Consider the following 16,815-nt stretch of genomic DNA (forward strand, 5'->3'; position numbering starts at 1 on the left):
GAAGAAGATAAATCGGGTCTACTTACCAGTTTCAGACGGAGTTGGCGGGGCAGGTGTTGGTGAGGGGGGCAGGGTTTGGTCCTTCAGTCTGCCTTCTGGTACAGGACTAACGATGAATCTCCGTCCTGCTGAGTGGACCACCTGCGACGTCGCACTGGGAGGGATGTCTAAAATACAGAAAAACAAATGTTTTCCCATTTATGACGGAACAAAAAAAAAAACAACAAAAAAAACCTAAACTTGAAATGTTAGATTTTGGTGGATTTTCTCTTCTAAACAACAGTTTTATTTATTAAGTTGTTCCTACCCGGCATGGGGCTGCTTATCGCAGGAATCAGCTCTTCCTTGTCACCCATCATCTGGAAATAAATGAGCGAACGTGTTAGTAACTCGGAACCTTTTAAAAAATTATCGCTTCAGAAAACCGGCTGGTTTTTGAGAGTGCGAAGAGACAAAGTCTGAAAATGTTTCAGCAAAAATTTCCAACGCTGCAAAAACATTATTATCGTTCCACAATGAACACAAGACCAAAAGCTTTTCCTCTGAAAATGAATTGAGACCCAGACTTATGTCCTCACCTGACTTCCTGCGTCTCCCTTCTGATCAGCGTTCTCGATGACCTCTCTGACCTGCTCGATGAACGACTCTCGCTCACTCTCCAGGATGAACTCACTCTCAACCTGGAACAACCAAACAATCAGACACACTTAGATTCTTTTAATGGCTTAAAGTCCTTTCTTCCCACCTCTACTCAAGAACCTGATCAAGCATAGGAGAGGCTGAGCAAGATCTCTGAATATGGACAAAAGCAGTCGGGTGATCAGCACCGTACCATGATCTGGGCGATCTCCTCAGGGTTGTCTCCGTCGAGATCGAACCTAAATGTCACCATCTTCCTGTTGTGAGTCTCCAGCTGACACTCTGCCACTCTGTCTCCTCGGTTGGAGATCTGCATTCATCGACGCCAAACAAAACAAAGAAATAAACACGAGAACGTGAAAAAGTGATCTCCATTTTGACCAACGATTCATGACACGCATTTGAATTCACAATTCTGTAACATGTCGTGTCGCACAAAGCAAGATGTTAAGACGATAGAACGATTAGGGAAAAGTGTCGTTACACTGAGGACGTGGAGTTTCGCCTTGGACGTCTTCTCGTGACGCGACCGGCTTCGCACAGAACGCCTCTGATGCCGTTTGGCGGAGCGACCCTCATGGCGGCCGCCGCCTCCTCCTTCGTTTCCGTCGCTCAGGCCCGACATCTCCGAGTGGCCGCTGAGGGAAAGGCAGGCGTTAAAAACGAAATGCGTGAGAAAAGGCTTTTATTATACGTTATCCGATATCCACTTGCATACATTACCTTTCTATAGATGAGAGAACTTGGGGTGGCTGCAGTTGGCCCTGCGACAGCTCTGAAGATTGCGAAGGCGACTGTAACACACATAACCCGACATGTTTATGTTGTCGTGAACAAGCATAAGGCGTCACCACACACACACACACACACCAGGAAAACTGTGGGGATGAAAAAATGCATTAAAGCTGGGAAAAACACTAAGAAAGACTAGAAAGCAACATGAAAATTACCTCAACAGCAAATGTTAAGATGCTTACCCAGAATCTATCAAACTACAGTCTCTTTTAATAAAACTTAAAAACGTGTGAGCCTGGAAAAATGGTTAAATCGCCCTTAATTTAAGACTTTGTCCTGTAAATACAAATCCCTTAGCTGTGATTTGTTTTGCATATCAACACTCTGCAGAGCTCTCTTGACTCTAATTGCCATTGTAACAGATTTTAATTTTATTCTGGCACCAACAAAAGGAAACAAAGAAATGCTCAACATAACACATTTTATATAAACCAGCTTTAGACTCTCAATAGAGTGAAATACTGAATCTTGGTATTGTCATAATATTTTTTTTTTCATTCTTTACTTTTGCGTGCAAAACAATCTTTTCTTTGTTTAAGCAACTTTTCAGATACACACACTCTACTTATGGCTGGGATAAAATAATTCAATGCAAATCCAGATAATGAAAGAGGGATTTTGTTGTGAACGCTTCTTTTCAGTTTAATGTTTTTTTTGTTTGTTTTTTTTTAAATAGAATTGGGCACATATAAATCAATTTGTTGTGGATTGCTTAATTGACATTTCATTTTTTGGTCTGTATTCAATATTTCTTCCATACTTTGCAGTCTGGTCTAAATATATTGGAGTTTCTATAATCCATACAGGGTCAAATACATAATTTGGTTATTGCATCTCAACCATAGGTTGTCATCAATAAGCTTCTGGCTGAATATCTAACCAATCTTTTAGCCAGAGTTGGTGGAGGTCATTTAAAAACTGCTTGGCTTCCTGGTGGAGGCTTGGCGTTGAGACTCAGAGAATTAATTTTCAATAAGGTTGGGGTCAGGGATTTGGAAACGCCATTCCGAAAGCTTAAGAATAGAGTGCTTTATCCATTACATAACCAGACTGGATGCGTGTTTGAGCTCACTGTCCTGCTGGAGCGCCCAACTTTCTGACTCAAAGCTTTCAGATGAAATCTCTAGTTGGGATTCCTCATGAAGTTAAAGTTCTAAATCTGGAACGAAACGGTAATGCAGAAACACTAGTGACGCTGAAGCTTTACGTCGCCATGGACTGAGAGGGAAAGTTTCCCACCTGGACAAAATAAATGCCTTCTGGAGGAGTCACTGCAGTGATTTCAGACTCTAACGTCACCGATTCAACAGTTAAGCATGTCGGCGGCAGCATCAATCTTCACTTTCCCAATAGGACACTCATCTCCATCACACATCAGAACTAGCTAACGTCGAGCTCCTGGTATGGCTGTCCCAAAGGTCCGAACTCTACACTATTTAATGAAAGGATATACATTTAATTAATCCTAGAGATGTGCAGATTATACTTATTAACTGGGTCTATTCCAGGAAACCAACCAGTTTGAGTGAATTGGTGGTTCAAAATACACCCAGAATTATTCCAGGAGCTTGTTTAGACCAACAAACAAACAAATGGAGGAGGTGCTGCTTGTTATGGGGCATTTAATTAACTGTTGCGGGATGAGTTAAAATCCACAGTAAAGATCCGAATGACTTAAAATCCACAGTAAAGTCAAACATGTGGACCCAATTCTAATCATGCAAATCATTGCACCTGATTGTATCATCAATAGACTTTGGAAGAACAGAGTTTATATCATTTAAGGCCTAAATCAAATTGAACTTAATGCTCATGATGGGCAGATGTAGATGTCTGGCGAGTGACTAATTTACAAGTTCGTGCTTCGAACTGGGGAAGATGAGGATAAATATCAAAAGATTGACTTTAGGACTTTTGGACAATGCAGCATTTATTTTTACCCGAACCTGTAACGGCGCCATAACCTCCAGTTGGTGGCTTTGAACAGAACCAGTACCTTAGGAGGGGCTTCCATGGGAGAGTCAGGAGGGACGGTGACTACGCTGATGACTGGCACCACGGTGGCCAAAGGCTGAGGCACAGGTGTGGGCACAGGAGGAAGAGGAGAGGGAACAAGTGTAGGCACCACCCCAGCAGGGATTGGCAGAGAAGAGGGGAGGGAGGGCACGACTGGTGTCGGAAGAGCCGACGGAGAAGGAAGGGTCACCATGGGAACAGTAGAAGTTGGCGGAGGTAAACTGGGCTGAATGGGTGGTACCGAGATAAGGGGAAAACAGAAACAAGAAGCAGGAGGGAAAAAAAAAAAAAAAACATCAAGAAAAAGATAGGAGCAACGTCAAAGGAATGAGGAGGAAGTAGATAAACCCAAATGATGATTAAAAGTGAGAATGTGGCGAAAATCGACATTCGTGGCTTTTGTACCATCTTTCTTTTCTTCAAATGTGAAAATTATGAGCAAACATGTCTGACTGTATATGGCAAAGTGTAGGCAAAAAACCTGGAAGGTTTTTTCTTTTAGAGACTTGGGAGAGTTGAGAGTGAACAGCAAATTCTGTACAAGGCAAACACATATAGCACAGCTGTAAGTCATGCATGTATCTGTGGCTCTTCATTCAGTGACTAAAACAAAATCGTGATAGTGATGGCTAAAACATAATGCGTTGAATCAATCCACAACACACAGGACTCAGACCTTGTGAATTTCATCACATACAAGCTTAACGCCTGTAAGTCGTTAAAAAAAAAAAGAAAGAAAAAGTTTAAACATAAGAGCTGAAGTGCTTAGACTTTAGGCAACCTGCAAGTCAAAAGACATTTTATATAATAAAAGGGCTTCTCAGTCTAAAAGGTAACTCCAAAACACCAGTGGTTAAGGAGGTGGAGGTGTTTAAATCTAAGAAAATTATTTTTCATACTTTGAGAACAGCCCAAAGTCTAAGATGAAGGAAGGAAAGAAAAAAAAAAAGTGCAAATGAACCATAAAAAAACCCAAATCTATTTTGATTTTGTGAAATGTCTGTAATTTAGAATTAAATTTTTTTTTAAAAAAGTGATCCAGCTTGCATTTAAAGTTTCTCCTTTGCTTGGTGATCTGATATTTAGCAGTCTTTGATTCTGGAATTAGTATCCATCTTCATTTCCATAAAATATCCTCCTCTGTGTATGATTCATGCTTTTAATCACAGGAGTTAGTCGGAGAGCCAAAGGAAAAACGCTAACAAAAGATGACAGAGTTACTTCAGTCAATTAGAGAGGCTGAATTTGCCTGTAATCTGTGGGACATCAAACACAGCAACAAACAACACTGATGTGTTGTTAGCTTCAAGGGTGCAGCACACACACACACGCACACACACACACGTAGATGGACATTGGTTTACAATATGTATTAGGTCAGTACCTGAACCAGAGCTTGCTGAGCAGCCTGGTATAACAGATAAAGATGCTCTATACTGGGAGAGGGGCTTAGGTCACAAAACTACACGCACCACAGAAAGACGAGACAATCCCAGAGGTGAAAGACAAGCAGCATGCAAGAGGATCAAAAGACAAGAAAATGAATCAAACTAAGATGAAGAGTTTAAACTGAATCATGCACAAACTCATCACAGTAGTCATTTCAAAGCTGCCATCTTGTACAGTTCATTTGCTTATTCATGTGAACGCAACTTATAGCTTCCAGTATTATCAACAACCCTGGTAAAGATGAGCAGAACGCAATTCAAAATGCTTCCATGGAGATCTGGTCACTCTTTGCTACCATCCTCGTCACAGTACATGTTGGCAAGGACTGCTGGGATTTGCTGCTCTTACTGTAGATGTTGGTAGATTTAGGCGAGTAGCTGTTCTTGTAAGCGACACGCAGAGAAAAATAGTTTTAGCTTTGCCCTGAAAGATGACCGAGACGACTTAAAGGTAGATGTTTTCAGTTTAAGTGAGGTGTTTACAAGTGAAGTCAGAGATGCAAAAGGCTATTTAAAAAAAAATAAAATAAAATAAAATGCATCTCATATGATATATTGAGAAATGTTTGCGGTTTATTCAGGCGGCAACAAAGTGAAAGGAAGACATTCATCAGCTAACAGTGGACTGATTTTTTTTTTTTAATCTATTTATCAATACCAAAATAAATACAACTACATTTTGTTCTAAACATTTCAAGCTCATCCCTAAGTAGCATATAGTGATCTTACACAATGACAAGTGCTCATTATAGTTATTCAAATGCTTATAATTATGAATTTGCTTATTAAAACCTGAGGAAAAAGTTGTTGATGACTAATTTAAACTGAAAAGTTTCTGCAAACTCCAAAAGTGATTCAGTTATCCTTATTATATAGAACATGACAGTGACTTTCTTATAAAAACATATTTTTTTAATGTGGAAAGTATTCTCCACTGAATAAATGATTTTGGTTAGTGTCTGAATATTTCACAGCAATAAAAAGCAATTTCTAAACATCTTTACCAGGAGTGATGATAGTATATACAGCACATATACAGTGGTTACAACCTAAATTAGTACATAGACGCCTTCCTAAGTCTCTAAAGTGATTATGAACACGTGTGTTTGCAAAAATAGCAACATATGGACTTGCATAAACATCAGCAAATCAAGGCTTTAGGACAGGGATTCTACAGGCAGCTTTTAGACGGGTCCTTGGTCCAAAACACACCCGAACCAAACGGCTGAACGCCTGCCTGAACAAGTAGTCAAGTTCAACATCGTCCTGCTCCTGACCTAGTTATTTGATTCAGGTGTGCTGAGGCAGAGACGCATCTGAAAGATGTGGAGCTTGGAGCTCATCTATTGTATTACACGTTGGTTCACAAGAATTTAATTGCAAAGTGCCGGCAAAATACACTTCCACGATAAGAATCAATAAATGTTGAAGGCAGGTTGCACTGAAATAGTTACCTGTGCAGACGTCTGTTGCAGTGCTGTGTGGGTTGGACTCTGAAGAGAAACAGAACTCTGACCGGATAACACAGCCTGGGAAAAAAAAAATTAATTATAGATACAGTGTAGGGTAGCAACAAAATGTAAGAGGTCAAAACAAAAGGTTAAAAAAAAAACCCTAAGCTCTGAATTTGAGCCTATTTTAAGAAGAATGCAATGTTTTTCTTTATTTCGTGAATAACAAAATGAGGGGTTTGCAATGTCATGTATATTTGTTTAAATGGAGTGCTATAAAGAGGCAACCTCTCAGTTACTCTTACAAAGAACCAAAAGATGCTTTTTTTCTGTATGTGGTTCATAATAATAGCTGTTGGATTTAAATTCTCTTCATTTTCCTACCTGTTGGGAAGTCCCTGTGGGATCAGGCTGAGTGGCGGCAGGAACCAGAGGGGTTCCTGAACTTGGTTTAGGGGTGGGAGTCTGAACCTGCTGCTTAGGAACAGATTTATAGAAAAAGAGCAAAGAACAGACAAAGAGGAAGAGATCCAATGTGGCATATGGGGAAAAAAGATGGAGGATGTAGATGGGGAAATCAAGAAATTGAGGACAAGAAAAAAGAAAAAAGGAATCAATCAGTACATGTTTGTAGATTTGAACCCAAACCAAGCATGAGTGCAAACACAAGACACTCCTTCTCCCTTACTTTCAAACTACACTCTCCTCTTGTGTATGCACACATGCACAGAGACACCAAATGTACAATAAACCATCCAGAGGATGGTATAAGCACACCGACATTGGCTGGATGGAAATATAGCAACGGTACAGGCACATTACTGGGGTTAGGCAGGGTGTAAGTAGGACACTGCACATGCAGGTAAGACCCTAAGTGATTGGCAGTGATAATAACTATTACATAATGTCGTGATGGTGAATTCTAGCATAGTGGTTGGAATATAAAAAACAGAATGTTGAACTAAAGAGTCAAAGCCGTATTTTCTGTCCGACCTTCTTTGTCCCACTTTTACTGATTAAGGGGTGAAAAAAAAAAGAAAGAAAAAATCTCATTTGAGCTCACTCCTTCAATTTTGAGCCTCAACCTTTGTGGGTCTCTACTAATTGTGCATAAACAGAAGATACAGTTGCAGTTGGTGGTTTACATAGACACATCATGGGCAGTAATATCCTAGTAATGTTATGCTTCTATGTTATTTGTTCTTCTTTCAGAGTGCAATGATGATGCAGCAAAGAATTTCAATGACTTAACCAAAAAAAAAAACAAAAAAAAACTCAATGTACAATACAATATATATATATATTTTTAGGTAATCCATTTTAAACCCAGCTTTCATGTGCATTTGAGATAATTGAAAATCCAAACTAAATATAAATGTCAACCAAATAGATTTTTTTTTAAATTTGTAATTCTGATCATTTCACTCTTGGAAAAAAATAAAATAAAATAACAGTTTGAATCTTTAAAAGCCTAAAATTAAAGCAGCATTTATGTCCATGATGAGCGTATGTAAAATTATTACCAAAACTGCACTTTCACCAAGTTTCTCACATAATCTAAAGGATCGCAGGGCAGCATCTCACACAACCTTTGGATGACTGAACCCTCAGAAGGCTGTGGGCAACTCCGTACCTGTCATAAAGCTCACCTTGACGAAGTCTGCTGAAAGCTTTTGGCAGGTATAGCATGTTGCACCACACACACACACACACACCCCTACCTACCCTTCTTTTAACAACACAGGGCGCAAAACATAGAGGAAGTTCACGTCACAAATTTAATTGATAAATTTATATATATATTTTTAATTAGGATGAATGACAGGGAAACCAATTATGAGTGAATGATTGGAAAATGCAGAAATTAAAAGTGGCTGGAAGCAAATGCGAAAAGATATTGCTGGCAATGTAAACACCAGCATTCTAAGGGTTTGACACGTTTTAATTAATCGCTGAAGTCTACAATAACATAACATAAAAAAAAAAGAAAACCTTTTTGGATTTACAACAGAAAATCTACACAAACATAAAATGGGTTTCAACACGGTTACACTGCTTAGTGTCCAAACCCCCTCGGTTTTGTTGTATGTCTCTGTGTGTTTGCCCATACAAACCAGCAAAGTCTTGCTTATTGTTATGACTGTTAGAATTTATTATTTTATTTTTTTTTTAGTTTTATTTAAATCCTAGATTGCAATAAATTAGCCTTTTTCAGATGGTTGGAGTGACTCGTATTTTGAAGATCAAGCCGACTTTGGATTTGTACGATCAACATTCAAGTATACCACAGAGTGCGTATACTCACACAAACACACATTTTTCCATATACATTCATATATGAACATACAGACAAAATATTACTTACTTATACGACAAAGAAAAACAAAATAAGCCAACAAAGGCACAGAAAAGAGGGGGCTTGGATCGTTTCTAAAGCTTATACACCAGAGAGGGTCTCGCACACAGCTTCTAAATTACATATAACCAGTAATAATGACTCTTCTAATGGACATGGAACAATGTGATCCAGGTCAAAACTTCCTCCTATTAAGCCCTAATTGAACTGTATTAGATTAAAATCACGCTCTTCCTCGGCAACGCTTCACACACGATTACCGAGTGAAGGAACGGTGAGCTCGTCGTTATAATGGGAGCGTTGCGAGACTCTCTCTGCGGTGCCGATATACGACTGTAGGGGGTTAAAATCAAAACATGACTACAGGATGAATAATAAGCATCAGCTGGGGAGAGCTGCTGGGTCAGCAGGGTATGAGAACAACGGGGGGGTCCGTACGACTGCCTCTGGGTCAGATTACTAATATAATTTGATTGAAAAGCACTAAGATCTGACATCCTCTTGTTTTAGGCACTCCCAACAATCTCATGGGCAAAACAAAAAATAAATATCCATTAAATAGTTTTAAAAACACTGATGTAAATCAGGTCAAACATTTGGGATAGAAACCAAAGGGAAATAAATACAGGGTTCCAACAAATCTTATATTTAACACATTAACACATTTTTTCCAGACTCAAATGTCAAGATTGTTGAAGGAAGGTTCTTGGAAGATTCCCAGCTCTGAGTTCATCTTAAAAACGTGCACATCTGTGAAATTGCAAGTTTTTGAGATCATAATTTAAACCTTTTTCGACCTTTAACTGCGACATGTGCTGTACAACTCAACTGAAAAACAAACAGGGGCAAAGATGTGAAATTAATGCAATAGAGTGGTTGCAGTAGTGTGCGCACCCTCAAATAGTTTGATTAGATTAACCCTAAGATGGGTTAATTCAACTCCAGTGACTGTGACGAAACTGATATATATTTGTATTTGCCTTAGACAATAACACAGAAAGCTGCAGAAGTATTGGTTGTGTTTTTATGTATGCTTTGTTTGAAGATGGAAGTAATTTCTTCCAAAAGAATAAAAACAAATAAATAAAAAAAACATTCAGACCTGTATAAAATAAAAAATGAGAACAAGCAGTATGTAAACTTCTGCATTCAGATTGCTGAATGGATATTTCTCACCTCATAAATTTGTTTTTCAGAAAAATTGGTGTTCACACTAAAGGAGAAGTCAATTCGTTACGGTCTTGCTTTCTTGACGTTACAAAAACTGGCATATTTGCAGAAATGTTCACACTTTTGAGAGCCACTCTAGATTACAGTTTATCTTTGTTGCAGTCACGTTTTTTTTTGGGGGGGGGGGTTTGTAAAAATGCAAATAATCTGTAATCTAATATTCTATAAAATACAGAAAGTTATTTTTGTAAAGACTGTTGGAACCCTGTAAGAAAAGAAATCATCCCAGTTCTGAAAAGCGATAACTGAATGATTTCCTTTAGCAACTGACCCAGAGGTATAACGAGTGTTTCTGAGGTCTGAACTCTGTACCAGAGGGGGAAAAGCAGCCTGCATTGACTCAAGGTGGGCTGCATCGTGTTGGGCTTCCTGCTGGGGCCAGGGACTCTGCAGAGACTCCGGCTGAGCCGACGACGCGCCGCCAGGTGGGAGTTCAGACGACGGGGTGGGAGGGAAAAAGTTCTGGACTGAAGGCGGATGACCCTGGGGTTCTTGGAGAAGGGCTCCCCCCGAGGAATCGTAGTGTGCGGAAGAGGAGGACCGAGGGATTGACTGAGCGGCTGACGAGTCGAACTGAGCGGGGAGATTAGGGGGAGGAGGCGACTGAAACTCTCCTGCATCGGAGGAGGCCAGAGAGTCGCTGGACGGTTCAGGGCTCCGGTCCTTTGCGGTCAAACCGATGTGGTGAAGGAGGAGGTTTCCTGGAGGCAAAGGAAGCTCTGGGCTGATGTAGGCGTAGAGCTCCTCCGTAACCGGCTGGAGTCGGTTGTAGGTTCCCGAACCGCCCGACCCGGTCCCGGAGCTGTCCTCCAGAGGGAGGTCCATGGAGCTGCGGCGAGCTCTGTAAATCCTGGACGCCAGCAGGTTCGGGTCTGCAGCGGCGGCCGCAGCAGCCGCAGCTAGATGAAACTCAAAAACACTTCCAGCAGGCGGTGCGTCGGCCATTACTGGAGGTGCAGAAATGGGGAAGGGGGATGAGGATGCATGCTGTGGAGGAAAGCAACCCTCGGACGATGAAGAAGAGATTGAACCACCGGTGGAAGGAGTCATCGGGGGCAGCATTGGAGGTATTGGGCTGTGTGCGCTTATTCTCTGCATGATCTGTGGGTGGATGAACCCTGGTTGAGGTGGAGGACCAGGATCAAAGCCCAAACTCGCTGCCGCAGCTGCTGCCTGCCTCTGATGATGGAAACTCAGATGACCCAGCTGGTGGGCAGTCATCGGATACCCCGCATATGCCATTGCTTCGTAATGGTCCAACAAAGCAGCTTGATTAAGACTCAGCCGCCTCATGGCTTCCTCGTGTTCCGCTCTCATGTCCTTGTAGCCATACAAAGTCGGCTCGGATTGCCCCGGGAGATGCAGAGAATCGCCAGGGCCGAGTCTCTGAGCCGCTGCCGCAAAGCCAGGATTCACCATAAAGAGAGACGGACCCTCAACAGCTTCCATCCCAGAAAACGGGTGCAGGGTGCTCCCGTAGCGAGGGTAGGCGGGCTGGAAGTGCCGTGTATGCGCCTCCAGAATGGAGGTGCTTTTACGTCTCTGGGTGTTGTAGCCCTTCGGGGGGCCGGTGGGAGGAGGAGAGAAGGAAACGGGGCGCTCGGGGATGGAAGGGAAGAAAATAGCCGGAGGCTCCGGGAGAGTTGGGACTCCTCCGGCCGAGCTCGCTCCTCCGCCGAAGGCGTGTGGCAATGAGTGCTGCTACGACAACGAGATACAATCGATTTGAGAATGAAGATCAGGTGAATCGCAGGGAGAACCACAGAAAAGACCAAAAACGAAATGGGGCAAGAAAACGTTGACATTTCAAATAAGCAGAATAAAAAGAAAAACATCCATCCACCAGAACATAAGGAAACTGAGTTAAGTGGCAGCAAAGTTTAATCAAAAAGTATATATATGTATAAAAAAAAAAAAAGTCGGCAGGTGAGGCGTAGATGTAAAGCCGGTTACAGTAGATGGATCGCAGCTGCAGCACAAAGACAGGCAGGCCAAAAAAATAAACCCGATAAGACACAGAAACTCACAGTTGGAAAGAAAGTGGAGAAGGCAAGAGGAAACGCCAGAAAGGCTCTAAGCGTGGCAAGAGTCCAGATGCATCTTCAGTCAGACAAACTGTATTTATTACAGAATTAACCATTCATGAGGCAGTTAAAAATAAATTACACAACTTCATCTACTCTTCAGTCGATCTAGAAGAAGGTTTTGGTTCTGACTGTAGATGCACCTCACACGAGACGTCTGTACCATGGAGCATGATCATGGCTCACAACTGTCTTTGTTCAATGTGAACACATGACGGTCAAGTTGAGGGAGAGAGAGAGTCTAAGAGAGATAACCGTCTCGTTCCGGCTTGACCCCGGAGATTCCCACCCTGGATGTTTGGGATGTTTCTCAGCTCAGACACACGTCAGTCTTTTATACTGAAGTTCCCTGAAGCTCAGAGAAGTTCACTTAATGCTTCACTGTTAATACTACTTTTGTTTTCAATTTGAACAAAGCTAAAAGAATCAAACCGTGGCCAAAATAAAAATAAACTAAGAAAGCGTAAAGAGCAAACTGTTATTTTACAAAACGAATACCGATATGGTCTTGTTTCTGATATCTCTATTGTTTGCTTTACTCCTTTCTGTTAAACAAAAAAAATCCAGTTTTTAAATTATCATTATTATGAAAAATCAATAGCTTAAGATGTTCTTGTCAAATATTTGTTGAATGTTGCGGCACCTATTTAGGCACCATGGATAAAAACAGTTCATGTCAGTGATTTAATGCGTTACAATTTGTCGCTTCACGTCATTGGTGATTTCTCTTCAGAATTTTACTGAAAGAAAATTCATGCATCTGGATGAGTGTGTGTGGTGTGTGTGTGTGTGTGTGTGTGTGTGTGTGTGTGTGTGTGTGTGTGTGTGTAGAGCCAAAAAACATGGAAAAACACCAGCTGGTTTTAGTGTTGCACTAAAACATGCAGAGCAGGAAAGTCCCAGGACCATCGACGTCAAACACAAAACCTGATGCCAAGATCTTCTTAAGGTGCAAATTTAAATGCATCTTGTTAAATTATCTTTTTGCTAATTTAGCATTACACTGTAAGCTTTCTAGCTGATGCAATGGCTAAACTAAAAAAAAAAATAAAGAAAGACAAATGCTATTCTTACAAAACTGCAAACAATGACAGGCATAGTTTCTCATCTTTTTCTCTCTCTTCCCTCTTTGACTCTCCCCACCACTGGGGGTGAGGGGGCTTACACATGAGAACCTACAGGGGTGGAGAACAGGGCAGGCAGGCTGGCCCTCCGCTGACTGGCCCTGGGCTGAGAGGAGCCCAAGTGCAGGGGCAGCACCGTCTCCAGGGCCTTGGAGAGGCGGCCCGCGAACGTGTCCCTCTCGGAAGCGAGAGGTGCGCAGGGGGAGGTGGCGGAGGTGGAGGTGTGGGAGGACAGGTCTGCAGGAGGCGTGGCGGGCTGTTTCGGAGGAGCGGCCAGGGACGAAGGAGCGTGGGAAAAGGAGTACGAGGAAGGGGGGACGCAAACAGACATGCTACGGCTTCGACGGCCGTGCGACGCAGGCTGCAGGCCGGGGGAGAGGGGATGGAAGAAGGCGAGATTAACATGGAAAATTAAAACAAAAACTTCAAGAGAACACAAAAGTAACTGGATGAACCAAGGGAAAAAGTAACTGAAATAAGAAAAAAAAAAAATGCAGGTTAACGTTTGTTAAATATACATTCTGCGGAAATCACGATCATCCCCCTGTTTATCTGTTAGACCTAGAAGGAGATTATCACAAGAGGAACAATTTTCTGCGACTTCAACAGAAATTGGCACAACAATTATGTCAAAATACAAAGACGACAAGAGTCGAACTTTAACCAATTCAGTGACAACAAACGAAAGAGATTTTAAACAGAAGAAGAAAAAAAAAAAACATCTAAAAGTTTGTAGAAAATAAAGCAACCGAGAATGAAAGCTGAGAATTAAAAAACAAAAATCCCCTATCATGATGATTACATTAGTCTGCAGGCTCCATAAAGGCATTCTTTGATGGTGAAATAAGGCGTCTTATTCAATCAATCTGTAAACTCAAGAACTACGTCAGAGCAGTTCTTGCTTTTCTTCTTTTTTCTTCTATAAATCAGACCAGATCCGAGGCTGATCAGAGGTTTGATGTAGCTCATAAGTCCATCGGCTACTCTGAAAGAGACGTTAAGAAAGGAACCGAACTGATCTGCATCATTGTTACTGACTAAACAAGGAAAGGAGATTATAATAAAAAAATTAATAAATCTGGATGTGGAAATGATGCTGCATTAAGACCCTAACCCCACAGATGGAAATAAACTCCATAATTGCACATAAAACATTTTGCATGATTGTAAAATGGAAGACACATAATGCATGGTTTTCAAAAACGTGAGTTTGTTTTCAGTCTCTCTGAATTAAAACCTTTGTAGAACCACCTTCTGCTGCAACTCCTGGTCGCTTGAGTTTTGCCTCATCAGTTTTTCTTATCTGGAGCTGGAAATGTTTATTATGTTGGCCTAAATGGCTCACGCTCAGTCTGATCGGTTAAAGATGTTCTGTGAGGATCAATCAGCTCTCAACCCCGACTGGGTGAATTAAAGGAGGCTGAATAAGATTGCATGGTGAACGTTTCAGATAAACAAAGCTGAAAAACCAATTATCTTCTTCCCACTTCACAAGCGTGTGCTAGTTAGCACTGATCTTAGAATTCAAATAAAATACACAGAAGTGTGTTTTTGTATCGCTCCAAAATGTAAAAAAAAAATGGTGCCGGCATAAACAAAATCATTTATCAACGTTTTGTCGGAGAATGTGTAACGATAGGTGGGCAAACAACTAAATTCACATGTAAATGAGTGAACACTGTGTTGAAATGTCTACGTATCTTGTTGGATATCATGGAGAGTTCAAGGAGGAAAGAAGTGGTTGATCAGAAAGCAGGACTGTGGGAAAGAGGGGTGCAGGAAAGCATGACTGACTCAACAAAAAGTGAATGGCCTGATCAGCTGGATAACTAAGCGAATAACCGGCTTCATGTCTGACTATTAGAGGAAACCTCTGACTGTATTTACCTGACTGATGGATTAAATGTGGAAAATCTAACAAACTTTGTTTTCCTGTTTAAATTAGATTAGAGATTGCAAATTGCACATCTTGGTGGACCAGTGGACAAATGCTGCTTTTTGAGGTCTATAAGGTTATTTGGTGCAACAAAAGAAAACCATCCACATTCCCACTCCAAAACACAGCAAAACTGTCATTCCAGCTCACTCCAAAACACCCAGAGTGCTCACTTCAAACCGGACGAGTTTCTGTGAGCAGAAAGTCGCCTCACGGATGCGACGTGACCGCCGTGAGGCGTTTACAGGGAGCCGGTACTTACCATCGGCTGCGGTGGCTGGGAGTAGCCTGGGTGTTGCTGCGAGGCGGCAGCGGGGGTTTGGGGGTACGGGGTCTGGGGTTGGGAGGGGGGCTGGGAGGACGGGGGGCAGCTGTAAGACATGGTCAGCTGACCCAGGTGGGGGGAGTCGGAGGAGAAAACCGCGGAGCCCTGTCCGCTGTCCAAACCGCCTTCAGCTAAAACAAAACAAAATCAGAGACATGGAGGCAAACTCCTGTTATTCTGCTGCAGCTTTACTTCAGCTGGACAAAGTTAAAGTCAAATTAAAAAAAAAAGTTGCATATTTTATTATCAGCAAGCTGTCTAGAATTTAATCCATCACAAATTGAACCCTATTAAAAATTTTCTTGTAATTAAACCCAGCTTGTTTTTTTTTTTTTTGTTGGATAAATCTAATTTTCATTTAAGTGACCATCAATCTTAGCAAGAATAAATGGAAGTTAAAGGTAAACTAGGTTTGTGAAACAGCTCCCAGTCTTACATGTGTGAGAGAGGCCCGCCTGCTGATGGTGAAGTTGTTCTGCCTCCGTTTCTTCCGTCTTCGACTAGAAACACAAACACAAGATACAGTCAAGTAAACGTCAAGTACATTCAACGAAAGACGCATGAAACACTAACATTATTCTAACATAATCTCATACGAAAAACATTTCTGAAGTATCCGACCTTTAATTTCTTTGCATTTATTGACGACATATATCAAGGCGATGTGTTCTTTTAGCTACTGGCTAATGGAAAGTTATTGGCCATTAGGCCACCGTTATTTACGGAGGAGGATTTGACTAATGGGCCTGTTAGTCAAATTTGGAAACAAGTACAAATTAAGCTCTGAAGACAAATTTTATTGACATAAGGTTATTTACTGGAATAGGAGACTTTTATTTCAGAGCTTTTGAAATAAAATTTGAAGGTTGGATGAGTTTAAATTGTGTTTTTGTGCCCTGAATCCACCTATAGTAGTTCACAGACTGAGCAGGCAAGCATCATAAGTAAGATGTAAGAATAAAACCTATTATTTCATATAATTCAAACAGGGTTACATCTTATCTGAAGGCACCAACAAACCTGGGTGTGTGGAGCTTTGAAAGCCTCTTGTTGCCGTTTCTCTGCCTCCAGCTTCCTCTTCTCCTGTTCTTCCCGCACCAGCTGCCTCTGTTCTCTCTTCTTTCGGATCAGAGACACGCGGTCCTTGATCGCCTTGGCCATGGTCTTGTGGTCACCCTCGGCGACATAGCCAGACTCAACCTGGGAGAAGACAGAGGTGATTTCCATCGTGCATATTCTGCATCTTGATTCACTTTTTTATTCCTCTCCCTTTAAAAGGGCGGACATACCATTTCCTGCGCCACATCTTCAGGTACGTCTCTGTTGAGGTCAAAGGAGAATTCGATGGCTTCGTTTTCTTTATATTTGCCTATAAAGGTGTGAAATAGTGCTGCTCAGTTAATAACTCTAA

The 16,815-nt window shown here is 41.4% G+C and overlaps 1 protein-coding gene across 21 annotated transcripts in view; it reads right to left on the reverse strand.

The window, feature by feature from the left end:
• Positions 1 to 16,815, reverse strand: part of wnk1b (WNK lysine deficient protein kinase 1b) — an 84,351-nt gene that overhangs the window by 13,443 nt on the left and 54,093 nt on the right. For 10 of the 21 annotated variants that reach the window (XM_015027130.1, XM_015027123.1, XM_015027110.1 and 7 more), the window contains exons 8-22: positions 16,694 to 16,773; positions 16,425 to 16,604; positions 15,841 to 15,904; positions 15,342 to 15,535; positions 13,199 to 13,504; positions 10,248 to 11,636; positions 6,734 to 6,826; positions 6,353 to 6,427; positions 3,431 to 3,676; positions 1,363 to 1,433; positions 1,124 to 1,277; positions 833 to 949; positions 579 to 680; positions 308 to 359; positions 27 to 167 (exon numbers count right to left, since the gene is read on the reverse strand). In XM_015027130.1, the coding sequence (XP_014882616.1) occupies positions 27 to 167; positions 308 to 359; positions 579 to 680; positions 833 to 949; positions 1,124 to 1,277; positions 1,363 to 1,433; positions 3,431 to 3,676; positions 6,353 to 6,427; positions 6,734 to 6,826; positions 10,248 to 11,636; positions 13,199 to 13,504; positions 15,342 to 15,535; positions 15,841 to 15,904; positions 16,425 to 16,604; positions 16,694 to 16,773 (3,264 nt within the window). Of the gene's footprint in view, positions 1 to 26; positions 168 to 307; positions 360 to 578; positions 681 to 832; positions 950 to 1,123; positions 1,278 to 1,362; positions 1,434 to 3,430; positions 3,677 to 4,834; positions 4,913 to 6,352; positions 6,428 to 6,733; positions 6,827 to 10,247; positions 11,637 to 13,198; positions 13,505 to 15,341; positions 15,536 to 15,840; positions 15,905 to 16,424; positions 16,605 to 16,693; positions 16,774 to 16,815 lie in introns of all 21 variants that reach the window. The other 11 variants (XM_015027204.1, XM_015027189.1, XM_015027091.1 and 8 more) reach the window with 10 other exon arrangements.

Source organism: Poecilia latipinna, unplaced genomic scaffold (genome assembly GCF_001443285.1).
Source record: "Poecilia latipinna isolate Pla-1442-1.1 unplaced genomic scaffold, P_latipinna-1.0 Scaffold100, whole genome shotgun sequence".
NCBI classification, from domain to species: domain Eukaryota; kingdom Metazoa; phylum Chordata; class Actinopteri; order Cyprinodontiformes; family Poeciliidae; genus Poecilia; species Poecilia latipinna.